The 20,209-nt window shown below is 43.0% G+C and overlaps 1 protein-coding gene across 1 annotated transcript in view; it reads right to left on the bottom strand.

The window, feature by feature from the left end:
• LOC100754366 (protein NDRG3) overlaps positions 1–20,209 on the bottom strand; it is a 62,413-nt gene that overhangs the window by 2,744 nt on the left and 39,460 nt on the right. The window contains exons 5-15 of the mRNA XM_027421292.2: positions 18,501–18,621; positions 17,294–17,356; positions 15,901–15,961; positions 15,059–15,145; positions 10,446–10,502; positions 8,095–8,198; positions 7,431–7,496; positions 7,262–7,313; positions 5,710–5,757; positions 1,546–1,581; positions 1,228–1,279 (exon numbers count right to left, since the gene is read on the bottom strand). Of these exons, the coding sequence (XP_027277093.1) occupies positions 1,228–1,279; positions 1,546–1,581; positions 5,710–5,757; positions 7,262–7,313; positions 7,431–7,496; positions 8,095–8,198; positions 10,446–10,502; positions 15,059–15,145; positions 15,901–15,961; positions 17,294–17,356; positions 18,501–18,621 (747 nt within the window). The remainder of the gene's footprint in view (positions 1–1,227; positions 1,280–1,545; positions 1,582–5,709; positions 5,758–7,261; positions 7,314–7,430; positions 7,497–8,094; positions 8,199–10,445; positions 10,503–15,058; positions 15,146–15,900; positions 15,962–17,293; positions 17,357–18,500; positions 18,622–20,209) is intronic.

Raw genomic sequence — 20,209 nt, 5'->3', positions numbered from 1 at the left:
ACAGTGACAACTGTGGCTGCCTAGAAGATACTGACAGGATTCTGAACCAGGGATGAAAGTTTCTTTCAAGATCCCAGATAAGAGCACTGATGCTTAGGTACCACTGCTAATGTCACTTCTCTAGACAGACAAAAGAAGCTATTCCACCCTCATTCTACCCTACCCTGAGTTTAGAGGCCAGATGCATGGTTAGGTATTTTCTGGGGTGAGGATGAGGCTAGGCTAGGAGATTACTTCTCCTCCGGTGAGCCAGAGGGCCGTGTGTGTGGGCTCGGTTGGTAGCAGCTCACAGACAGGGAAGACATACCCACTCTAGACAAGACACACATGGTCTTCCTGGCAGCTACAGGTCTGAACTGAGGGCCCAGCTTCCGAGGCAGCTCACCAATGGCCATCATCTAATGGACACCAAAGATGGAAAAACTGCCTGCTGGGTAAAGAGCTCTGTACTGGGGTTAAAGGCATTTATTATTTCTCCTGAGAGAAGCAAGTGTGAGTTTCTGTGACAAATGAGGAAGCTCAGGGGTACAAGAGGTAAGAGCCCAATACAGCGGCACATGAAGTGGATGCGCTCTAACACTGCCAACTCATCTCATGGCGGAACAGATTTCACTAAGGACATTGTCCTTTTCTCCTGGAGGCTTTACTTTCTTTCTGTGGGCCAGGTAAAACCTGCTGGGTTCAGATATAAATCATAAGCCCTGATTCATTGTTAAAGCAGCCAAAGCTTCAGTGGTTAAGATGTGGGCCTGGAGTCAGACTTCAAAGATTGCAATAATGGCTGTGCTGCTTACTGGTTGCCCCAGGGGGCAAGCTAAACATTCTTGAGCCTCAGTGTGCTATAAAATCACTTCTTAGAGCCAGGTGTGGTGGTGTACACCTTTAATCATAGCACTCAGGAGGCAGAGGCAGGTGGATATCTGAGTTTGAGGTCACCCTGATCTACAAGGTAAGTTCTAGGTCAGCCAGGGCTACACAGAGAAACCCTGTCTCAAAAACAAAACAAAACAAACAAACAGAACAAAAAATCACCTCTCAGTCTGAGGACATATATGCTGTCAGCCTAACTTAAACACACACACAGATGAATGAACACTCTGTACTCTACTGTTTTCTACTTAAAGACTGACTAGCAGATGGGTTGTGTCCTGAGAATTGTGATCTCCCAGATGTTAAATATAACTCATTACCCATAAATTTCTGCTAAATAGAAAATATACTACTCACTGTAGCCCATTCCCTGCAAAAAGTACTTGAAGGCCTCGGTGAGCTTTCCAGGCTGGGGGAATAAATAAAGAAGGCATTAATTTTTGTGTAAGTAGAGAAGTAGCAATGAGAGAGAGGAGAGAGACAGAAAGGAAAGAGAGGGGGTGAGGAAGGAGAGAGAGAGAGAGAGAGAGAGAGAGAGAGAGAGAGAGAGAGAGAGAGAGAAAGAAGGAAGAGGAGAAGAAGAAGAAGAAGAAGAAGAAGAAGAAGAAGAAGAAGAAGAAGAAGAAGAAGAAGAAGAAGAAGAAGAGAAGAAAATTATTATGTACACTCTCTTACCTGAACTACTTGGGGCAGTCCTCCACAGTCTGCCATCTAGAAGAGGAAGAATACCTAAGTCAGTAGGACCTCCACTAAGTGGTATGCTCTCAGTATTCCAAGTCCTTTCAAAGAGTTTAGGAATGAACTGTAGGCTCCTTGATGCTTAACTCCATCCATCTTTGTGTCACTTCAGTACACTCAAGGCAGTCTTGATGCCACCAGCACCCTTGAACTGAAACCTGAGAGACATCCATGGCTGTTCACGCACAGGATGTCAGGCCCAGCTTCCAGGCCTATGCTGCTGTTTCTTGTTAGGCTGACAGTGCTAACAGCTACAGCTTTCATCCTGGCTCTGCCTGCACCCAAAGAATCTTATTTTCACAGTCCTCAAACAACATCCTCCTACGTCTCAGTGTTTTATGCTTTGTAAGGCCCCGTTTCCCTACTGAGAGGGCAGGGACACGGTTTCCTATGTACTTGGGCACAAGCATGTTTCACCATGGCTGATCCGCACCCCCCTTCCCCAGATAGAGTTTCTCTGTAGCTTTGGAACCTGTTCTGGAACTTCCTCTGTAGACTAGACTGGCCTCGAACTCAAGAGATCTGCCTGCTTCTGCCTCCCGAGTGCTGGGATTAAAGGAAGTCGTTCGCCACTACCGTCCAGCCCATCTAATTCCTTTCATCTCTTTACTCTAGGAGGAGAGACATTGTCTATCCTCTCCCCCAGCTGAATCTGGTGGTGTTGTTCTTCACTTTTGAAAGGTTTTTCATCAGGCAGCTTAGAGCTTTGCTAGTGTGCACTAGAATCCCCTGTTAATTCCCGACTTTTGGATATTATCCCAGGGATTCTGCAATGAGGCTGGAGAATTCACATTTCTAATAATATGTCAGAGATGTAGCAGCTGCCAGCCTGCACTCAAGACTTCCCAGTGTATGCTGGCCAGACAGAAACCAACGTCTTCCTTCCAGCTGATATGACTTGACCTCAGAGAGGAGCTACTCAGCTGACTTGCCTCTATTTAAAGGGATATGAAGGGTATGGAGAGAAGGCTCAGTGGTTACAATAAACACCTGCTGTTCTTCCGGAGGACCTGGGTTTGATTCCCAGCACCCACATGGTAGCTCACAACTGTCTGTAATTCCAGATCTAGAGCATTTGATACCCTCTTCTAACTTCTTTGAACACCAGCCAAGCATATGATATGTACATAAACATGTGTATATATATACACACACACACAGAGGCAAAACATTCATACACATAAAATAAAATAAATGATTTAAAGCTATATGAAAACTCAGCCAGGTGGTGGTGGCACACACCTTTAATCCTAGCACTTGGGAGACAGAGGCAGGTAGATTTTCAAGTTTGAAGTCAGCCTGGTCTACAGAGTGAGTTCCAGGACAGCCGGGGCTGTTACACAGAGAAACCCTGCCATGAAAAACAATAACAAAACAAACACAACTGATATGAATCCCTGTTTCACTGCTGGAACTAACACTTCCTTTAAATGAGAGCCATTATTTAAGATAGGAGAATGCCAAAGAAAGCCTAAAAATTTGAGGTTAAGAAGGAAAAAAAGCATGAGAAACAACCATTTAACCTGACAAATATAAAATAGACCAAACTAGTGTGGGATGAGATAAAGAAAAGGGAGGGGAGCTAAAGGAGTGGAGAGGACGTGACTGTCTTTGGGGGTGTGGCCACTGGTGATGTACTCATGCTCCAGTGGATAGCGGCACACTATGCCCATGTGGAGGGCCTGGGTAAGCCCAGTGGGTTACAAAGTAAAAACATAAAGACATGAAAGTGGGGTGGGGACTTGGAAGATGGGGGATGGTGGCTGTGGCAAAGGCATAACAAAGGGTAGGAGATGAGTGTGACCATAAAATATTATGTCTGAGCCAGGCATGTTAGAGCACACATTTCATTTCAGCACTTTGGAGAGAGAGGCAGGTAGGTCTCTCTGAGTTTGGCCTGGTCTACAGAGTGAGTTCCAGTACAGCCAAGGCTATGTAAAGAGACCCTAACTCAAAAAACAAAAACAAAACAAAACCCAATAACAAAACCAAAACAATAAATGCCTGAAACTGTCAAAGAAAATTTAAAAATAAATTAAAAAAAGAAACAAAATAAAAATAAACCAAACACATGGTTGATTAGAACAATAAAACAGGTCCTACATACAGAAAATGTGGGAAAACTACATATATTTTCTTTCTTCCAATGCTGGGACCTCACACACTAGGTACCCTCCGAAATACATTCCTTGCCCAAGGAAAACTATTTCACACATTGAGCCATTGGATACTTCTGAGTACCTGTTCAATAAGCCACAGATGCCATTCTAGGCTGTTGAGGATGGATATGTGTGACCAGAAACAAACCTCCTTCATGGCTATTGTAGTGAAAAACTAATTGGAGTTTTTCTTTCTTTAAAAAAATATTTATTTTTTGACAATTGTTTTTCATTTTAACTTTAAAATTTTTATTGTTTTAAAATCATGTGTATGTATGGGTAAGCATGGTGATGCACAACTTCAGTCCCAGCACCCAGGAGCAGAAGCAGGCAGAGGCAGATCTCTGAGTTCAAGGTGAGTCTGGTCTACATAGTGAGTTCCAGGTCAGCTACAGCTGCATAGTGAGACCCTGTCTCAAAAAACAGACAAACAAAAGATACCCCCCCACCCCCCAAAAAACCAACCTCCAAACTATGTACATGGGCTCATTGGTTAAGAGCACTTGCTACTCTTCCAGAATTTGGTTCCCAACATCCTGTCAGGAGGCTCACATCCATCAAGCACATACACACACTGGGACCAAACTTGGGTCCTCTTCAAGAGTAATAATGGACTCTTAACCAATAAGCCTTCTCCCCCCCCCAATTAGTTTTCATTAAGTTTTAAAAATTACATTTCTTTATTTTGTGTGTGTGTGTGTGTGTGTGTGTGTGTGTAGGTCAAAGACAATTGGTGGGAGTCAGTTCTCCTCTACCATGTGAGATCTGGTGATCAAAGCCAGGTTGCCATGCTTGGCAGCAAGTGCCTTTACTTGCTGAGCCATCTAGCCGGCCCATTGTTTGTGAGCTAGGATCTCATGTAGCCTAGGCTGACCTAAACTTGACATGTTGCTCAGGATGAACTTCAATTACTGATTCTTTGACTACTAAGTTTGGTTTCTGAGACATGCACCACCATACTTTGTAAAAATTAAATATGAAATCAAGCCTCTGAACTCAGAGATTCGCCTGCTTTTGCCTCCCAAGTGCTGGGATTAAAAGTGTGCTGCTTCAATTCACCCATTGAAGGTGAATCTTAATAATCTAGACACTTGTAACAAATGCAAGGAAGCCTAAGAGAAAAAAATGTCCCCCTTATCACTAAGACATTCTTAGAAGTTTCCTTAAAAACCCAAAGGACTCAGGATAGTCAGTGGAATGGGAAAATGTTTATAGCATAAATGGGGAAAACAGAAACAGGGTTATAAATATTCCAATCTTTATTTGCTTGTTTGTTTTGTAGTTCAGGATAGCCTAGAACTCATAGCTCTAACTTTGACTTCAAACTTACAGCAATCCTCCTGCCTCAGCCTCCTACAAGTTAGAATTATAGGCATAGGCCACCATCCCAACTTTCTTCTTCTTCTTCTTCTTCTTCTTCTTCTTTTTTTTTTTTTTTTTTTAGACAGGGTATCTCTATGTAGCCCAGCAAGAGATGCACTTGTATCTCCCGAGTGCTGGGATTAAAGGCATGCCCCACCATGCTCAGATCTCCAACTCCTCTGATCTTATGATCTAAAAGTATATAGGAAAAAAAGACACTAGTTTTTTACTACCCTTTTTGGGGGGACAAGATATGAGCATTTAGAAAATATATTCCTCCAGCTGGTGAGATGGATCAGAGGATAAAAGTGCAGCCAGGCCTGACAACCTGAGTCCTATCCTTGAGGCCCACCTGGTGGAAGGAAAGAACTGACTTCTGTAACTTGTCCTTGTGTGTCTTTGCATGGGTTATCTACCACCAATAAATACATACATGTAGTTAATGTATCTTTCTTACTCTTGGGGGGGGGGAGCACAAGTGCCTATGAGCAGAGAGAAGAGAATCATTCTTTCTGTGTGGAAACAGATGAAGCATATCTAACTGAACACATATGGTTGGCTGTGAAAGAAGACACATTACCTTTAGCAAAGTTGTATTTATAGGGTCAAGGCGAGAATTACATTCAACCTGAAAAAGAAAACAATTTTATAAATTTCTAGAGTTACCATGCCAGTGATCTTATAAGCCTAAGAGATTAGGTGTCATGTGTGGTACATACTTTGTCTGATGGTTTAGAGTTCATTTACAATTTTTGCCATTTCCTTTTCTGATACTTTCATCTTTAATGAACAGCAGCATGCTAAATCTAACAGCTCTTCCTGCTGGCCATGACATGTGGCCAAGGTATGCTTTATCTGAGATGCAAACATACTATGGCCCTGTCCTGCTGGGATTTCCTCCATGCTGTCCCAGCACAACTGGCCTATCACCTGGACCTGTGCATTGTTTCCACCTCCCTGCTCAGGCCCTCCTGCCTAGAGTGGAGGGCTGCCATTCCCCAACCACTGACTCTTCTGCCTCAAGGTCTCTGGACCCCAGTATGAAGCTGAGTTCTGTGACTGTTCCCTTACAATTGTCAGCAAAATTAGAGATGACAGCCTGTTACATCTCCATGTTTAGGATCTTGTACCCTTCTGTACAGGAAGGCAGGGACCTCAAAAAAATATTGTGAGAAAATCTCTGAGCACATGTCCATCACTGAGCTACATACCTCCAGCTCTAAAAGGGCAATAATTTATGGCTTACTTGATCAACCAGCTTTCCCTTATGTTTTCTAAGAATATACACATAAAACCCGTGATAAGAGCTTGGGATCCAGTGGGGGTGACTAGATATACTACAAAAGAAAATGAAATAACTTCAAAAACTTCAGAGCTGTATGGAATGAAGACACAGAAGACCAAGTAGGATTTTCAGAGACAGATGAGAAGAAAAGGTGGGTGTCTAGAAATTTCCGAGGTAGAGAAAGTAGGATCGTGCAGGACACATGTGTCACTATGGTGGCAAATATAAAGTGAAGATGCACACAGAGGCAAATTCAGGGCAGACTGGAGCTCACTGTAGTTTCTGAGGTGACAAGGTCTGAGTGGTTTAGGACAGTAGTGGCACATGTGGCATATTAAAGAGGCAGTGGGCCCATCAGGAATGGTCTAGTTACCTAGGCAAGAATCAGCAATCCAGGTGAACTCTGGATCTTGGGATTGCTGATGGGCAGGTATACAAAACTCCTCTAAAATCAGGAGATGATCTAAAAGCCAAGATCAAGTCAGATGTTTAATTTGCTCTATGTGAATAACAATGCAGGTTGTGATAAACAAATGTACCATTTTTCTATAGAATATGCAATAATTCTACAGATAGAATTTTAAAATGGGTATCTAAAGGTGAGTCACAGTGTTCCCAATATAGCAGCACACAGAACCATCAAGGACTACACTGATCAATCCGATGAGACCTGGTGACTGCTGAGGAATTGATTTTAAAAATACGTAACAGTAAAAACTGTTAGATGCAATTAGATACAGCATAACCTAGTGTGGTCACGTTTCCATGACACAGTGTCAGCTGTGTGACTGCCACACACATTTGACCATACTTCAATCCCAGGCTCCTCACATCAGGACATACTTACCACAGCCTCCACAGCAGGTGAATTGTCCCCTACCACCAGTAAAGTAGAACACCTACGAACACACGGAAGAAGAGGAATCAGTCAGCAAGTAAGCACAAACACTGTGGACAATGGATTCGTCATGGCAGGCAGACACACAGCAATTCAGTGGAGAGATTGAGGAACTTACTTTAAAGTTTTCAACCTGTTGTCATTTTGGCCCAGTATGGGTCTTTCAATCTCCAGGTCTCTGCGTCTAGACAAACAAGGCAGAAACAGAATCATTTGCAGAAAAATCATGGCCCTTTATGTGTTTCCTGGACTTGTAGTCCAGAGCATGATGAACTAGGAACACTTCACACCTGAGGATGGAAAGGCCCTGAGCTGTTCTCCTGAGCAGCTGTTTCCATGGCACCCTGCAAGCTATAGAGCAGGAACAGGGATTTTATAGGATGCTAGAAAGGGGGAGAAAGGCAGTTGATCTACGCTCACATGTTATTCTGCCTGCTTCATGATGAGGTATCAGCAGACAGAATCGAAACCAAGCCCTAGTGCTCTGGCCATTGTCTTTCTGCATGTGCTCCCCTCTGGTCCCTACCATTATTTGCTTTTCTTGAATATACATAACTTAGGTTTCTTTTTTTCCCTCAAGACAACCTAGAAACTACAACTGCTTTGAAAACTCACAGTTTATTTCTTTAAGCTTTTTCTAAAATCTGCCTTACAGCCCTTCCACCCTAGAATGGTCAAATAGCACAGGCAATACAACAATAGCAGTAGATTATTCCTCCTCTCCGCTTGCTTGATGTCATACAGATTACACAGTTAGCTGAAGGAATGATAAACAACTCTACCCATTATAGGAACCCAAGAAGAGCTGGAGGTTTTCTTGGTTGATGTCTTGGGCAATGTGCAGTCTGTAGGTTTGAATGAGGTCCAAATTGGCCTGCAACTCCTCCTAGAAAAAGCAAAAGAAACCACCAGTAAACTGGGCTGCAGAACAAGTCCATCTTATTTGGTTTGTATTTTCAGTGGCAATAGCCTTTCTGCTCATGAGGGGATTTGGAGCAGAGCTCAGGAGTTACTAATGCACGGAAACACTGAATGGCTAATATCTTTTCATTTGTCACATCATATTTCAGTTCCATATTCTGTGTCAAATGAGGGCACCGACTGGTATATAAGGCATGGCATACACTAAAGACAGTTACATAGAGCAAAAACTGTCAGGCCCAGACAGTATATACTTCGATTTTACTTATTTGAAGTTCAAAAGCAGGCAAAAGGAGAGAGGTAATAGAATAATGTGTAGTTTGTTTAGGGAGATTAGTAAGCAGGAAGAAAACAAGAGAATGTTTTTTGGCTGATAGAACTGTTCTATACAATAATACATATGGTGGCTACGTGAGAATTCATAGGACAAGGGTCTGAGCCATGCACTTACAGTGTGTGATCATGGTGTATGTGAATGTGTCTCCTTTATTAAGGAAACATAAAGGATGGAGGCCACCCACCAACGAAAGAATGAGATTAAAATGCCAGCACTTGGAAAGCTGAAGGAAGAGGGTCCAAGTTTGAGGCCATGCCTGGGCATAGGTAAGAGAGGTAAGAGGTAAGAGAGGGAGGAATCAGAAGACTTAAGAGTGACTGCCTGTAAGAAACTGGAAATGAGATGGGTTGCACATTTTCTGTAATAAGCCTTTCCTCTAAAATTAAAGTAATTTTGTTACATTGATAAAAATGGAATAAAATAAAATAATGAAAGAAAGACTATTACTTTGGAGCTGGACCTTGATTCAAATGTCAGCTCCATCATATTCTATATGGACAATGGTGGCATATTATACTGTTTCTGCCCTTTGGTTTCCTTATATTAAAATAAAGGCAAAGATACTGGAGAGATGGATCAGTGGTTAAGAGCACTGGCTGTTCTTCCAGAGGACCCAGGCTTACACCACATACACAAGATTAAAACAACAACAACAACAAAAAAAAAAACCCAAAAAAATTACTTAGCACATACATAATCAGTAGGGGGTAACAGCATGATCTTTCCAACCCTTCCATTTTCCTTTAGATGTATTTAGAATATTAAGTATGCAGGCTGACCAGCCTCGTCCGCCTCCCCGCCTCCCCACTTCCCTGGCCCCCAATTGTTTCCTCCACACTCTAGCCACTCACAGCTCTTGATCTCATTGCTCAGTTTCTCCATCACTAACTTCACTCAATTTTCCCTTTAAAAACAGGACTGGAGGCAAATCCCCACCAACAATTATCCACAGGACAACAGTCACTCTGCTATAGATTTCAGTGTCTATCATTCCATAGGGGCTGAATAAGATCACCTCTATGTTACAATAAGTCTTTATGTCAAAGCCACCCCAGCTCTACCACCACATGAGCGCTTTCCACCCGCCGCCAAGTTAAGGTCCCAAGTAACATACAGAGACTATATTAGGTACAAATGCTGCTTGGCCAATAACTAGTATTTCTCATCTGCCAGCTCAGTCTTAATTATAATAAATCTATATATTTTATAAGACTTATGGAGAACACCTTCTCCTGGCGCCCTCTCTTGCTGGTGCATCACATGGCAACTCCAGAGCAGAGACCCAGGAGGAAGAGAGAACCAAACAACTTCCTTCTTGCCCTTCATTACATATGAGTCTCCCTGCTATGTTGCTTCCTGCCTGGATCATCACTTCCTTACTACATTTCCCAGAATCCTCCTCGACTCCTAGTCCTGCCTAACTTGCTGCCTCATTGGCCAAATAGTACTTTATTCATCATCCAATAAGACAATCATATACACAGAAGGATCTCCCCCATCATCTCTAGGATCCTCTCACAATAACATTTCAGTATCCTTTGCCTTTTCATTCTTCTTCTGAAGTTTGTATTTCTGTGAACCTTTCCTGAACCTCCTGATGGCTCTAAAGATGTCTGGTGAGGCACTGGTGTTGTCAAACATTCACAGATGGCATTCTGTTCACAGGGGACAGGTGGAGGAGATACTGTTTTCTGTCACTCTCCAAGTGCCAAGATCCCTGAGGCTAAGAGGCCTGGCCTTTGCAGGGCCACATGCCCCTCTGACTGCATGGGACATGTTATCTGCCAGGATGCAGCAGATTGCAAGGTACCTCTTTCTTTCCTGAAGCACCACAAAGCCAGTCAACTCAGCACTTCAGCTTGCACAGGTGCTTACCTGCCCAAAGTGATGAGCCAGAATTATGTCCACAATGTTGGTCGTCAAGCCTGAGAGCTAGAAGATAAAAACTGTGTTAGGAGAGTGAGCATATGTGAACATTTCACAGGCTGTCCACTAAAGGAAGGTGTACTTTACACATATTATCTTTCAAAAACAAGTCAAACACACAGATCAGTATCACTTCAAAGAAATGTGGAAAAGGCAAAAATGTAAGGAAAAACTAAGAGTTCTTTCTTTGCATGGTATGAGCAGAGCTTGCTTTGAAATAGGGCCGGAAAGAATGCTGGCCATTCCTTCAAAACTGTGGGAGCTGAGACTCTGGCAGTCTGCTGCTTCGTTCCTGGCCCCATTTCTGCATCTACACTGGGTTGATGGCAGGTAGAGGCCGCTTTACAACCCTGCCCAAGACATGCAAGAGAGAAAGAAAAAAATCCCTTCCAGTTTTAGCCATCTTTATTTCAGGCAGTGGGAGGAATAGCTATATTTACAGAATGTTCTCACATTTTGAACATTTTTCTCCCAGTCCTTCCCATTCCAAAACGATGCATCTCATATCTAATAAATGCAGCAATCTGTGTAAATCTGGAGACAGTCTATTTTCAGAAACATCTCCAGCTCAAATGATCTTGCCAATTCCCCTTTAAGCTTTCTTCCTGGCTTGGGATGGAATTCCTACTGAGGATGTGAATAGGAGGTGAAGCACTGAGTTGGAGGTGGATGCAGAAGAGGAGGTGAGGGAGAGAATGGACATGGGTCACAGATTAAGGAAGAAAGATGGCCTGAAACCACGCTGTGGGCTGTCAGTGAGCCACAGGCTACAGATGAAAGAGGAGAGGAATAGTTACTCACTTCATGTGTGCACTATTCACAATGCTCAGAGACTCTCAGTGTTCTATGAATGTCACTGGGTTGCCACACATCTCAGTGTGGGGTGGTATACTAGACAGGTGAGCGCGCACTTGCGCGCGCACACACACACACACACACACACACACACACACACACACACACACACACACACACACACACACGTCTGTCAGACTGAGAGAATTCCACAGCAGCTGGCAACAGCATTGCTGGTACACTCCATCCAAAGCTAGGGAAGCCAATACTTCTCAAAATGTAAATGCATGTGGGGAGGGGCAGACAGATTGTCTAGAATCTGGTCTGCTGATATGTAGAAAATAGACACAGGGTTTCATTTACCTAGAAACAGACCAGGCATGTGTCACCACCATGCCTGGTCCAGATAGGTTTTTCTTTATATGAGAATTTTGTAATTTTCTTCATCAAATAGCCAAAATCTTGGTTTTTTTTTTTTTTTTTTTGAAACAAGGTCTCAAAATATAGTTCAGTCTGGCCTCAGACTCTATCCCCATCTCATATCAGGCCTAGGTAAGATAAATTTTTGATAATATCCTATTATATTCTATAGTATCAAATTTTTGTTGCCCTTACTGGTGTTGGTGGCTCATGCCTTTAATCCTAGCACTCGGGAGGCAGAGGCAGGCAGATCTCTGTGAGTTTGAGGCCAGCCTGGTCTACACAGAGTTCCAGGACAACCTCCAAAGCAATACAGAGAAACCCTGTCTTGAAAAACCAAAAATAAATAAAATGTTACCCTCTTTATTGGTACTTAGACTTTGCCTATCTTTTTGTCTTACAAATTATGTTTTCACAAGTATCCAAGCTTGCTGAGTTTCTCACTACATGACCTTAAATAATTGATTAATTGACTTGGTTGACCTGAGAAGGCAGTTTAAACATTAAAAAAAAAAATCAGACAATGGTGGCACACACCTTTAATCCCAGCACTTGGGAGGCAAAGGCAGGAGAATCTCTGAGTGTTCAAGGCCATCCAGGATAGCTATGGCAAAAAAGAGAAACCTCTCTTAAAAAAAAAAACAAAAACACACACAAAAAAATCAAAGAGAGATGGCTCAGAGGTTAAGAGCACTGACTGCTCTTCCAGAGGTCCTGAGTTCAATTCCCAGCAACCACATGGTGGCTTGCAACCATGCATTATGAGATCTGGTGCCCTCTTCTCGTGTGCAGATATACACGGGAGCAGAATGTTGTATACATAATAAATAAATAAATAAAATCTTTAAAAAAAATCAAATCAAAACAAAACAATGACTGCTATACAGTAAGCATTAGATATGTGTTAATTTCTTTAAAAATCATTATTAACCCTCCAGTTAAATCTACATCACTGTCCTTCAAAGTTCTCAGATACTGAATTATCGGATATCATGGGTTTGAGTATCAGTAAGTTCTGGATGCATGTGATGAATGAGGTTGTATACTCTGGAGAACACTTCTTTCTATGGCAAATTATGAAGACATACATGGTAACCAGAAAGTATCTAAAAATGATATTATTACATTAGTCACCTTCCTGATTAAAAAAAATGAAAGCTTACGTTCTTAGGGACACATCACTGCTTTAACTTCGATATCTACACATTTATCTTAAAACACAGAAATAACATTTGCCTTCAATAAGAAAATGGACTGCTTCCATTGCAACTTGAAAATAGGGAGTCATGTTTTAGCATAGGGGAACCCAATGCTAACAGAATATGACGCTTTTTCCATGATCTCTCTTTTAATCTAGTTTAGCATGGGGATTTTTATATTCATTAGGTCATAGGCACACTAATTTTGTTTTCTATTGAATGAAACATATTTTAGAGATTAATTCCTTTATTTTTCATATGTGAACAATAAAAATCCATATAGGAAAGAGCTATTTCTGTGTTTACTAGAGATATGATTTGTTCATTCATTTTATTTTTTGAGAGAGTAAAAATGCAAGCCAGATTAAGAGAAGATATTTGGGATACAAGAATCCAGCAAGAGACATACAAGCAAAAGTTTTTTAAAGACTTATTTTTATGTGGCCTGGCACCCGGGAGGCAGAGGCAGGTGGATCTCTGTGAGTTTGAGGCCAGCCTGGTCTACAGAGCTAGTTCCAGAACAGCCTCCAAAGCCACAGAGGAAACCCTGCCTCAAAAAAGACTTATTTTTATGTGCATTGGTGGTGTTTTGCCTGCCTATGTATGTCTGTGAGAGTACTGGATCCCCAGAATTGGAGTTACAGACAGTTGTGACCTGCCATGTGGGAGCTGAGAATTGAACCTAGGTCCTTTGGAAGAGCAGCCAGTGCTCTTAACACCTGAACCATCTCTCCAGCCCCATCCATGCAAAATATTTTTATGTTGAATGGAGAACCCTACAAGAGGGGCAGAAGATTCTGAAAGGAACTTTACAAGAATATAATATGGGATATTACCAATAAGGAACCAGGTAAAAATACAAGGGAATTTAATAGGGAAAAGCCTTACTTGCAGAGCGACCTAGCCAGCTGGTAGGGCAGCAGTAAGTACAGCAAGCTGAAGATGAAAGCGAAAGAAGGGGCCACCACATCAGTGTCCCTTACCCTTAAACCTTTCCTACGTCACCCTGACCACACCCTCGAAGGCCTGGTCAAGCACACCTGTAGCCAGCCCCTAAGCAGGCATGGCTACAGCATCCCCTACAATAATATTCTAAAAACAGTCAGCGACGTCACTGCCTTTTAGGGAAATTCAAGTTATAACATATAACTTTAAAAAATATGGTAAGAGTTGGGGTGTAGCATAACATTACAGTGCTTGCCTAGCATGTGAAATGGTTTGGGCTCATTCTCTATACCACAAGGAAGAAAGAAACATGATTGATGGGGGAAGTACTTCTGTGTATGTTTATCTTATTGATTGTTAAATAAAATACTGTTTTGGCCAATGAGACAGCAAGTTAGATGGGACTAGTAGTCAAAGAGGATTCTGGGAAATGTAGTAGATAAGTGGTGATCCAGGCAGAAAGTGACATAGCAAGGAGACTCATATTTAAAGAAGGAGAAACAGGAAGAGTCCCTGTTTTCCCCTCCACTCCTGCTCCAGCAGCACAATGTGATCCACCGGCAAGGAGGGACGCCAATAAGGCGTCCGATAAGATAAGTCTTATAAAATATATAGGTTTATGATAATTAAGACTGAGCTAGCAGATGAGAATCCTAGTCATTGGCCAAGTAGCTTTGAACCTAATACAAGTTTCTGTGTATTCATTTGGGCCCTAACTCAGGCGGGCAGCTGGCGTAAAGCTCACATGTGGCGGTGGGGCTCGGGCGGCTTTTGGCAGAAAGATTTATCATAACACATGATGGCAGGAAACTCTTTGTTGTTGCAATGACAAGAAGTGAGACACAAGTCTATAATCTACAATACCAATTACATGAAGCTTTAGAACAGATGAGAGCACTCTGTTGGTAATAGAAGTCAGAATAAGGTAATAAATGGCAAAGAGTATCTGCCATGAAAAGGTAGAAAATCTGAAAATATTTCATGTACTGGCTGGGTGGCAATTACCTGTGTAAACATTCGTAAGTGATATACTTAAAACATCTGTGAGGGGCTGTGGGTGAAGCTTGATGTTAAGAATGCTTGCAGCACACATTCAGTTCACAACATTCAAAAAACATCTCATTTTGCTTTTAAACTTCATAACAAGGTAATTTTCTAAGGGACCATAAAAGGAACAGCTGGTCACCATCATCTAGTACTTACTTTGGAAGCTGCCCAGTCGATCCAGCCTTTAGCACACGGGTCAATGTTAATGAGCACAAGACCTTCTACCAGCTCTGGATGATTGAGCTGAGAGAGAGACAGAGACAACGGTGTGAGACTCCCACTCCCACTCTTGTAAAGCAGTGGCCACAGTCAGCGGCTTTGTGCTGCACCTCACTGCCTCGTGTCTGGAAGGAAGACTGCAGAGAGGTGCTCTGGAGCACCTCAGACAAAACCTCTTGGAATCTGATCCAGCACCTGGAACCCAGTCTCTCAAACTGCTATCAAGCCATCTCCCCTTGCACGGTTGCTTAGGGAAGGGAAGACAAGGTTTTTGCTGCTACAGCAGAGGAGAGCATGCTGCAGTTGTTCAGCTCATAAGGGACTTCCTTCTGGACAAGTGTGCTAAAACACTGGCCGGGGGGCTTATGTGGGCTGCTGTATACAACATGGGCTCTTGAAGTTTTTTTCTAAAGCCATCTGAATAGGCAATGCCACCCCCGAAAAAACACTTTCCTGTGATCCAGGAGGGATTTCACCCCAGGAATCCTTCCACAGGGTTTGGTAGGAATTTGCAGACCCAATGTTTTGTCACCTTATGGTGTCATCTCTTCCCAAGCTTTCTTTTCATGCCTGTAACAATCCCCCCAGAAGCTGCATCTGTGTCTCTTTACAATGTTCTGTCCTCATTTGTGGGTTTTCAGGTCCTCTACACACAAAGCAAGTCTTCACACACACATGTGGCTGGAGCAGCTGGAACTTACAAAACCAACACAAGCAGGCACCCAGCTGGGACCCACACACTGCCTCAGGGAGTTGAGAGGACTCCTTCCTATACTTACTGCAAATCGGCTGAGGATGTAGGCTCCTGCTCCAACTCCAATACCAATGATGCTCTTCAGACTGTGAATAGGACACATCAACAATGGACAGAGTCAACTACCTCTGGAAAGAATAAAAGCTGAGTGTATATGCAGGGTCTCACATAGGTGCTAAGACAAGCTTCTTTTACTCCTCAAACTTTGGTATCTTACCTAATGGTAACACCACTTAGTTTCAAATTTAGTTTTATAGGGAAATATGCCTTGGGCGTGGTGATACACTTTAGGAGGTAGAGGCAGACAGACCTCAAAATTCATCAGCATCTTGTCAGAACTACCCAGAACTATTTCCATCAGTACCCACTTCACAAATTTTACAATTTTAAACTTTCTTTTATTTTTTAAAGATGATTTAATTTATGTGTCTACACCTGTGTCTGTGTGGGGAAGTGCAGGGTGAGGGCAAGGCACCTATGGAGTTCAAAAGACGGCAATGAATCTCCTGGAGCTGGAGCTACAGGCAGTTGTTAGTCACCCAACATAGGTGCTGAACCTATGGGTCTCTGCAGGAGCAGGAATCTCTTCTGCCGAGCCCTCTCTTTAGCCCTTACAATGTATTTTAATCCATCCCTTAACAGAATCAAATACCAAGCTATCCTTATCTTTTTCTAAACTACTGTGGTTGTTTAACTTCTCTCCATGCATTTTGCTTTTACTCTTCTACAAGTGACTAGAACAGGAATAATCTTTTATTTTACACTAAATAGTTTTACTGATGCATAATTACTTTAAAATTCTAACTTGTGTATCAGTCCAGGATTAAAATCCCTTGATGTCTTTCCTTCATACCAATAAGGGCATTCTCAACTTTTATCCGATCTTTCAGCCCTATGGAATCTAGCATGTGTTCCCAATTTCATAGCATGCCTTTCTTCCCCTTGATCTTATAACTAGTCTTTCTTTTGCCCTGGTTCTCTGTCCTAGACTGTACGGCACCTACTCAGACAGACATTCCCTAGCTAGTTTCATTTAAGACAAGCCTGCTCATTTATCATTATCATGATATCAGACTTCTTTGTACTGATATTGCTTGGTGCTAAGGATCAATCTCAGAACACAATACTTGCTAAACATGTGCTCTATCACTGAGATATAGCCCTACTTTGTCTAAGGCGTTGACTGTGATTGTTTGTCAATACACCATCTCCCAACTAAGTGTGATGAACACATTGACTCTTCTGTTTGTGAACCACTATAATCAGGGAATATAATGTACAGTCAAAACAAAACAATAAGGTGGACAGGGCTTGGCACAGATCTCAATGTAAGGACAACTGTTTATTGGGAGTGAAAGTCTGGGTTTCATTTGTAGCAGTGAGGGGGAAGAAAGTGGAAGACTGTGGTTTGGACTCACCTTAAGTGTGTAAGAACAGGAGGCAGCATTTCAGCTAGCTCATCCATGGTGGGGTACTGATACCTGAAATCCAAAAGGACACCTTCTGATTAGAAAGCCCCCACAGTGCCCAGTCACTAGGAGACCTTGACCAGTCCAGGAGTCTTAGAGAAGAAACACATGTTTGTTTTTTTTTTTTAAAGCAAAGTCAAAAGGACGTGATGTGGTGCTTAGAAACAACTATGGCCTGCTCCATAACCCTCCATGACTGCCATGTGAGGAAGAAAGTTAAAGGGGCCACACTCCATAGACCAGAGGAAGCTAGAAGAAGAAAACTGGTTGGATGGCCCACTATGTGCTATTTCCAAACTCTTAACATTCACTTCCAGGCTCAGGAATGTCCAGCAGCAAGAATCAACTCAGGAAGTAGCTCACAGTCTGCCAATAATATTTAGGCAGTTGACTGCAGCAGGATACATCACTCTCCTGGGCCAATGCACCATTACAACACTTGGGTTCCTCAGAATATATGCTCATTAATTTCATTTCAGTGTAGGATAATGCTTCTTTTATGAACTGCTTAATATGATGTGGGATGTCTATTCTGTAGAAGTCCCCGGGAAATGCAGGACAAGACAGGAAGGTCTCCCTTGTCCCTCAGAACCTCTCACTGTCACCCTGTCCAGGGGACCACTTGGAAGTCTGTGACGCTGACATACAGAGCAAATTTAGAGTGATGTTAAATGGCAAAGCCAGCCAGATGGTGCCCTTGCCTGTCAAGATGGCTTCAGAATAAATGGTTCCCCAGGTGTCCAAAAGCCATCTCGGTGGGAACTCAAATGGGAAGGCACTCCCAGAGCAAGTTCAAAGGAGCCTGGGTTCAGCCTATGTGTTTGGCACTTTAGGAAGAGAGACAAAAGTGACAAATGTAAAACAAAGGAGTCAGGGGACAGATCAGAGTCTGTGAGAAATGGTGTTCTGGACACATTCTGCCTTGTGACTATAGGTGCATAGGTCCCGGCCATGAAGAGGCATTCCTGGGTATGTGAGAACACACACGGGCTCTCCACACACTTATTCACAGGCTTCTGAGACCAGAGGCAGAAAGACAGGCAAGCAGCACCTAAGTGTGATACCATCGAGGGGAGGGAAACAGGGCCCCTACCGTCCATCCACCCATTTGTTCTTAGGCCTGCATGCCTCCCAGAGATCTTCCCTGTGGCCTTACCCTGTTGGGAAGGAGGGTGCCCCTTCTTGCTGGCCTGGGGCGTCCACGTGACAGACAGCAAAGTGCTGAGTGATCTCCTGCATGTCCTCGAAGTTGAAGAACGTGTTGAAACAGGATTTATCTATGAGATAAGAACACCCGTGCATCACAAGTTCCCCAGCTCTCCCCGGTTTTCCTCTGCCCAGCAATGCTGCACCACTGCTCCTTCATTCCCGTCTCAGCAGCAGTCCACTTAAGTGAGGTGTCTGCACAAAGCCTGTCACTCAAGCTGCTGAAGGAAGACTCCATAGGAGCACCTCAGTGACTGGAGAGCAACTGGTCCTCAACTCTACACAGTGGGTTCAGAGTAGGAACCACCGTGTGGATGTTTGCAGGGTTTCCTGGTAGTGCACAAAATTATCTTCTACCCACAATGCTGTCTTCCAAATACCTTGTTCCTCTATCTGACGAGGACACACTGATCTTCCCCGACCCTGGCTAGAGGACATCTGAGCAGCAGCTCACCACACAGGGCTTTGTCTCTTGTCAGAACTGCTATATGCATGGAGGAGATGCTGCTTCATTTTTGCCCTCTGAGCATAGGGCCTTCGTCACTCCTCATCGTCACATCCCAGATCAACTCTGGGATGTCAACACAGGCCGCCTCTGGAAGCCACAGCAGCGGGAAGGACACAGGTTTACAGAGTCTGTGCACCTGTAGTTAGAACCTAAACTTGAGAGGGCGTTCCAAGTACTGGCATTACACTATCCCAGGTTTGAACCTAATCTCATTCCACATGTTCAGTGTTTCTTCTCTGCAATGGTTTTTAACAGAAGTGCCAAGGATTTTGTATTATGAAATATCTGCATATAAATAACAATCTTCTGTTTGGAAGTCAAATCTGAATATTAAGTTCATTTTTACCTAACATACATCTAATATAGATTGCCTAATGATTACTGTATGTAATATTTTACTGCACCTCTTTGTTGCCTGTGACATGAAGTCAGGAATGTAAATTTGTACTTTTCACATCACAGTAGCACTAAAACAGCTTCAGATTTTGTAGTATTGTTGAATTTGAGTTTGGATAATATGGATACTCAAGCTGTACCATGATGGAGCACCTACTTAAAGAAGCTAGTAATAGGCTGTAGAAAAAGTCAGTAATTCAGTGAGTTTCTCACAACAACATTAAGACTCTAGCTTTTCTACCCGCAAATGTAAACATGGCAGAGGTAGTGGTGGAGCAGTGGTAGAGCACTCACTTGGCATGAGCGTGGCTCCACATTCACTCTCCAGTGCCAAACAAAAACAAAGAGTAGGAAATAACTTTGACAGATCTTTCTCAAGTGGACATAACAGAAATGAAAATTTAGTCTGAAATCCCCCAAGCACAAGCCTTGTTTGTATACTACCTAAGGATACTAACCTTACACATGACAATAAAGATGCAGTGTAAGAAAGACTAGCTCTGCCAGACACGGTGGGTGGTCCACACCTTTAATCCCAGCACTCTGAGGCAGAGGCAGGGGAATCTCTGTGAGTTTGAGGTCAGCCTGGTGTACAGAGAGAGTTCCAGGACAGGCCTCAAAATTGTTTGGTGTTGAAGAGCTGGCTCAGTGGTGAAGAGAACTTGCTGCTCTTACTGAGGGCTAGGTTTGGTTCCTAGCCCCCCATGTGGAAGCTTACAATCATCTGAAACTACAGTTCCACAGGCACCAAGCAC

This window comes from Cricetulus griseus, chromosome 6, assembly GCF_003668045.3.
Source record: "Cricetulus griseus strain 17A/GY chromosome 6, alternate assembly CriGri-PICRH-1.0, whole genome shotgun sequence".
NCBI classification, from domain to species: domain Eukaryota; kingdom Metazoa; phylum Chordata; class Mammalia; order Rodentia; family Cricetidae; genus Cricetulus; species Cricetulus griseus.
The sequence above is the reverse complement of the archived record's forward strand: the minus strand, read 5'-3'. Positions and strand labels throughout refer to the sequence as shown.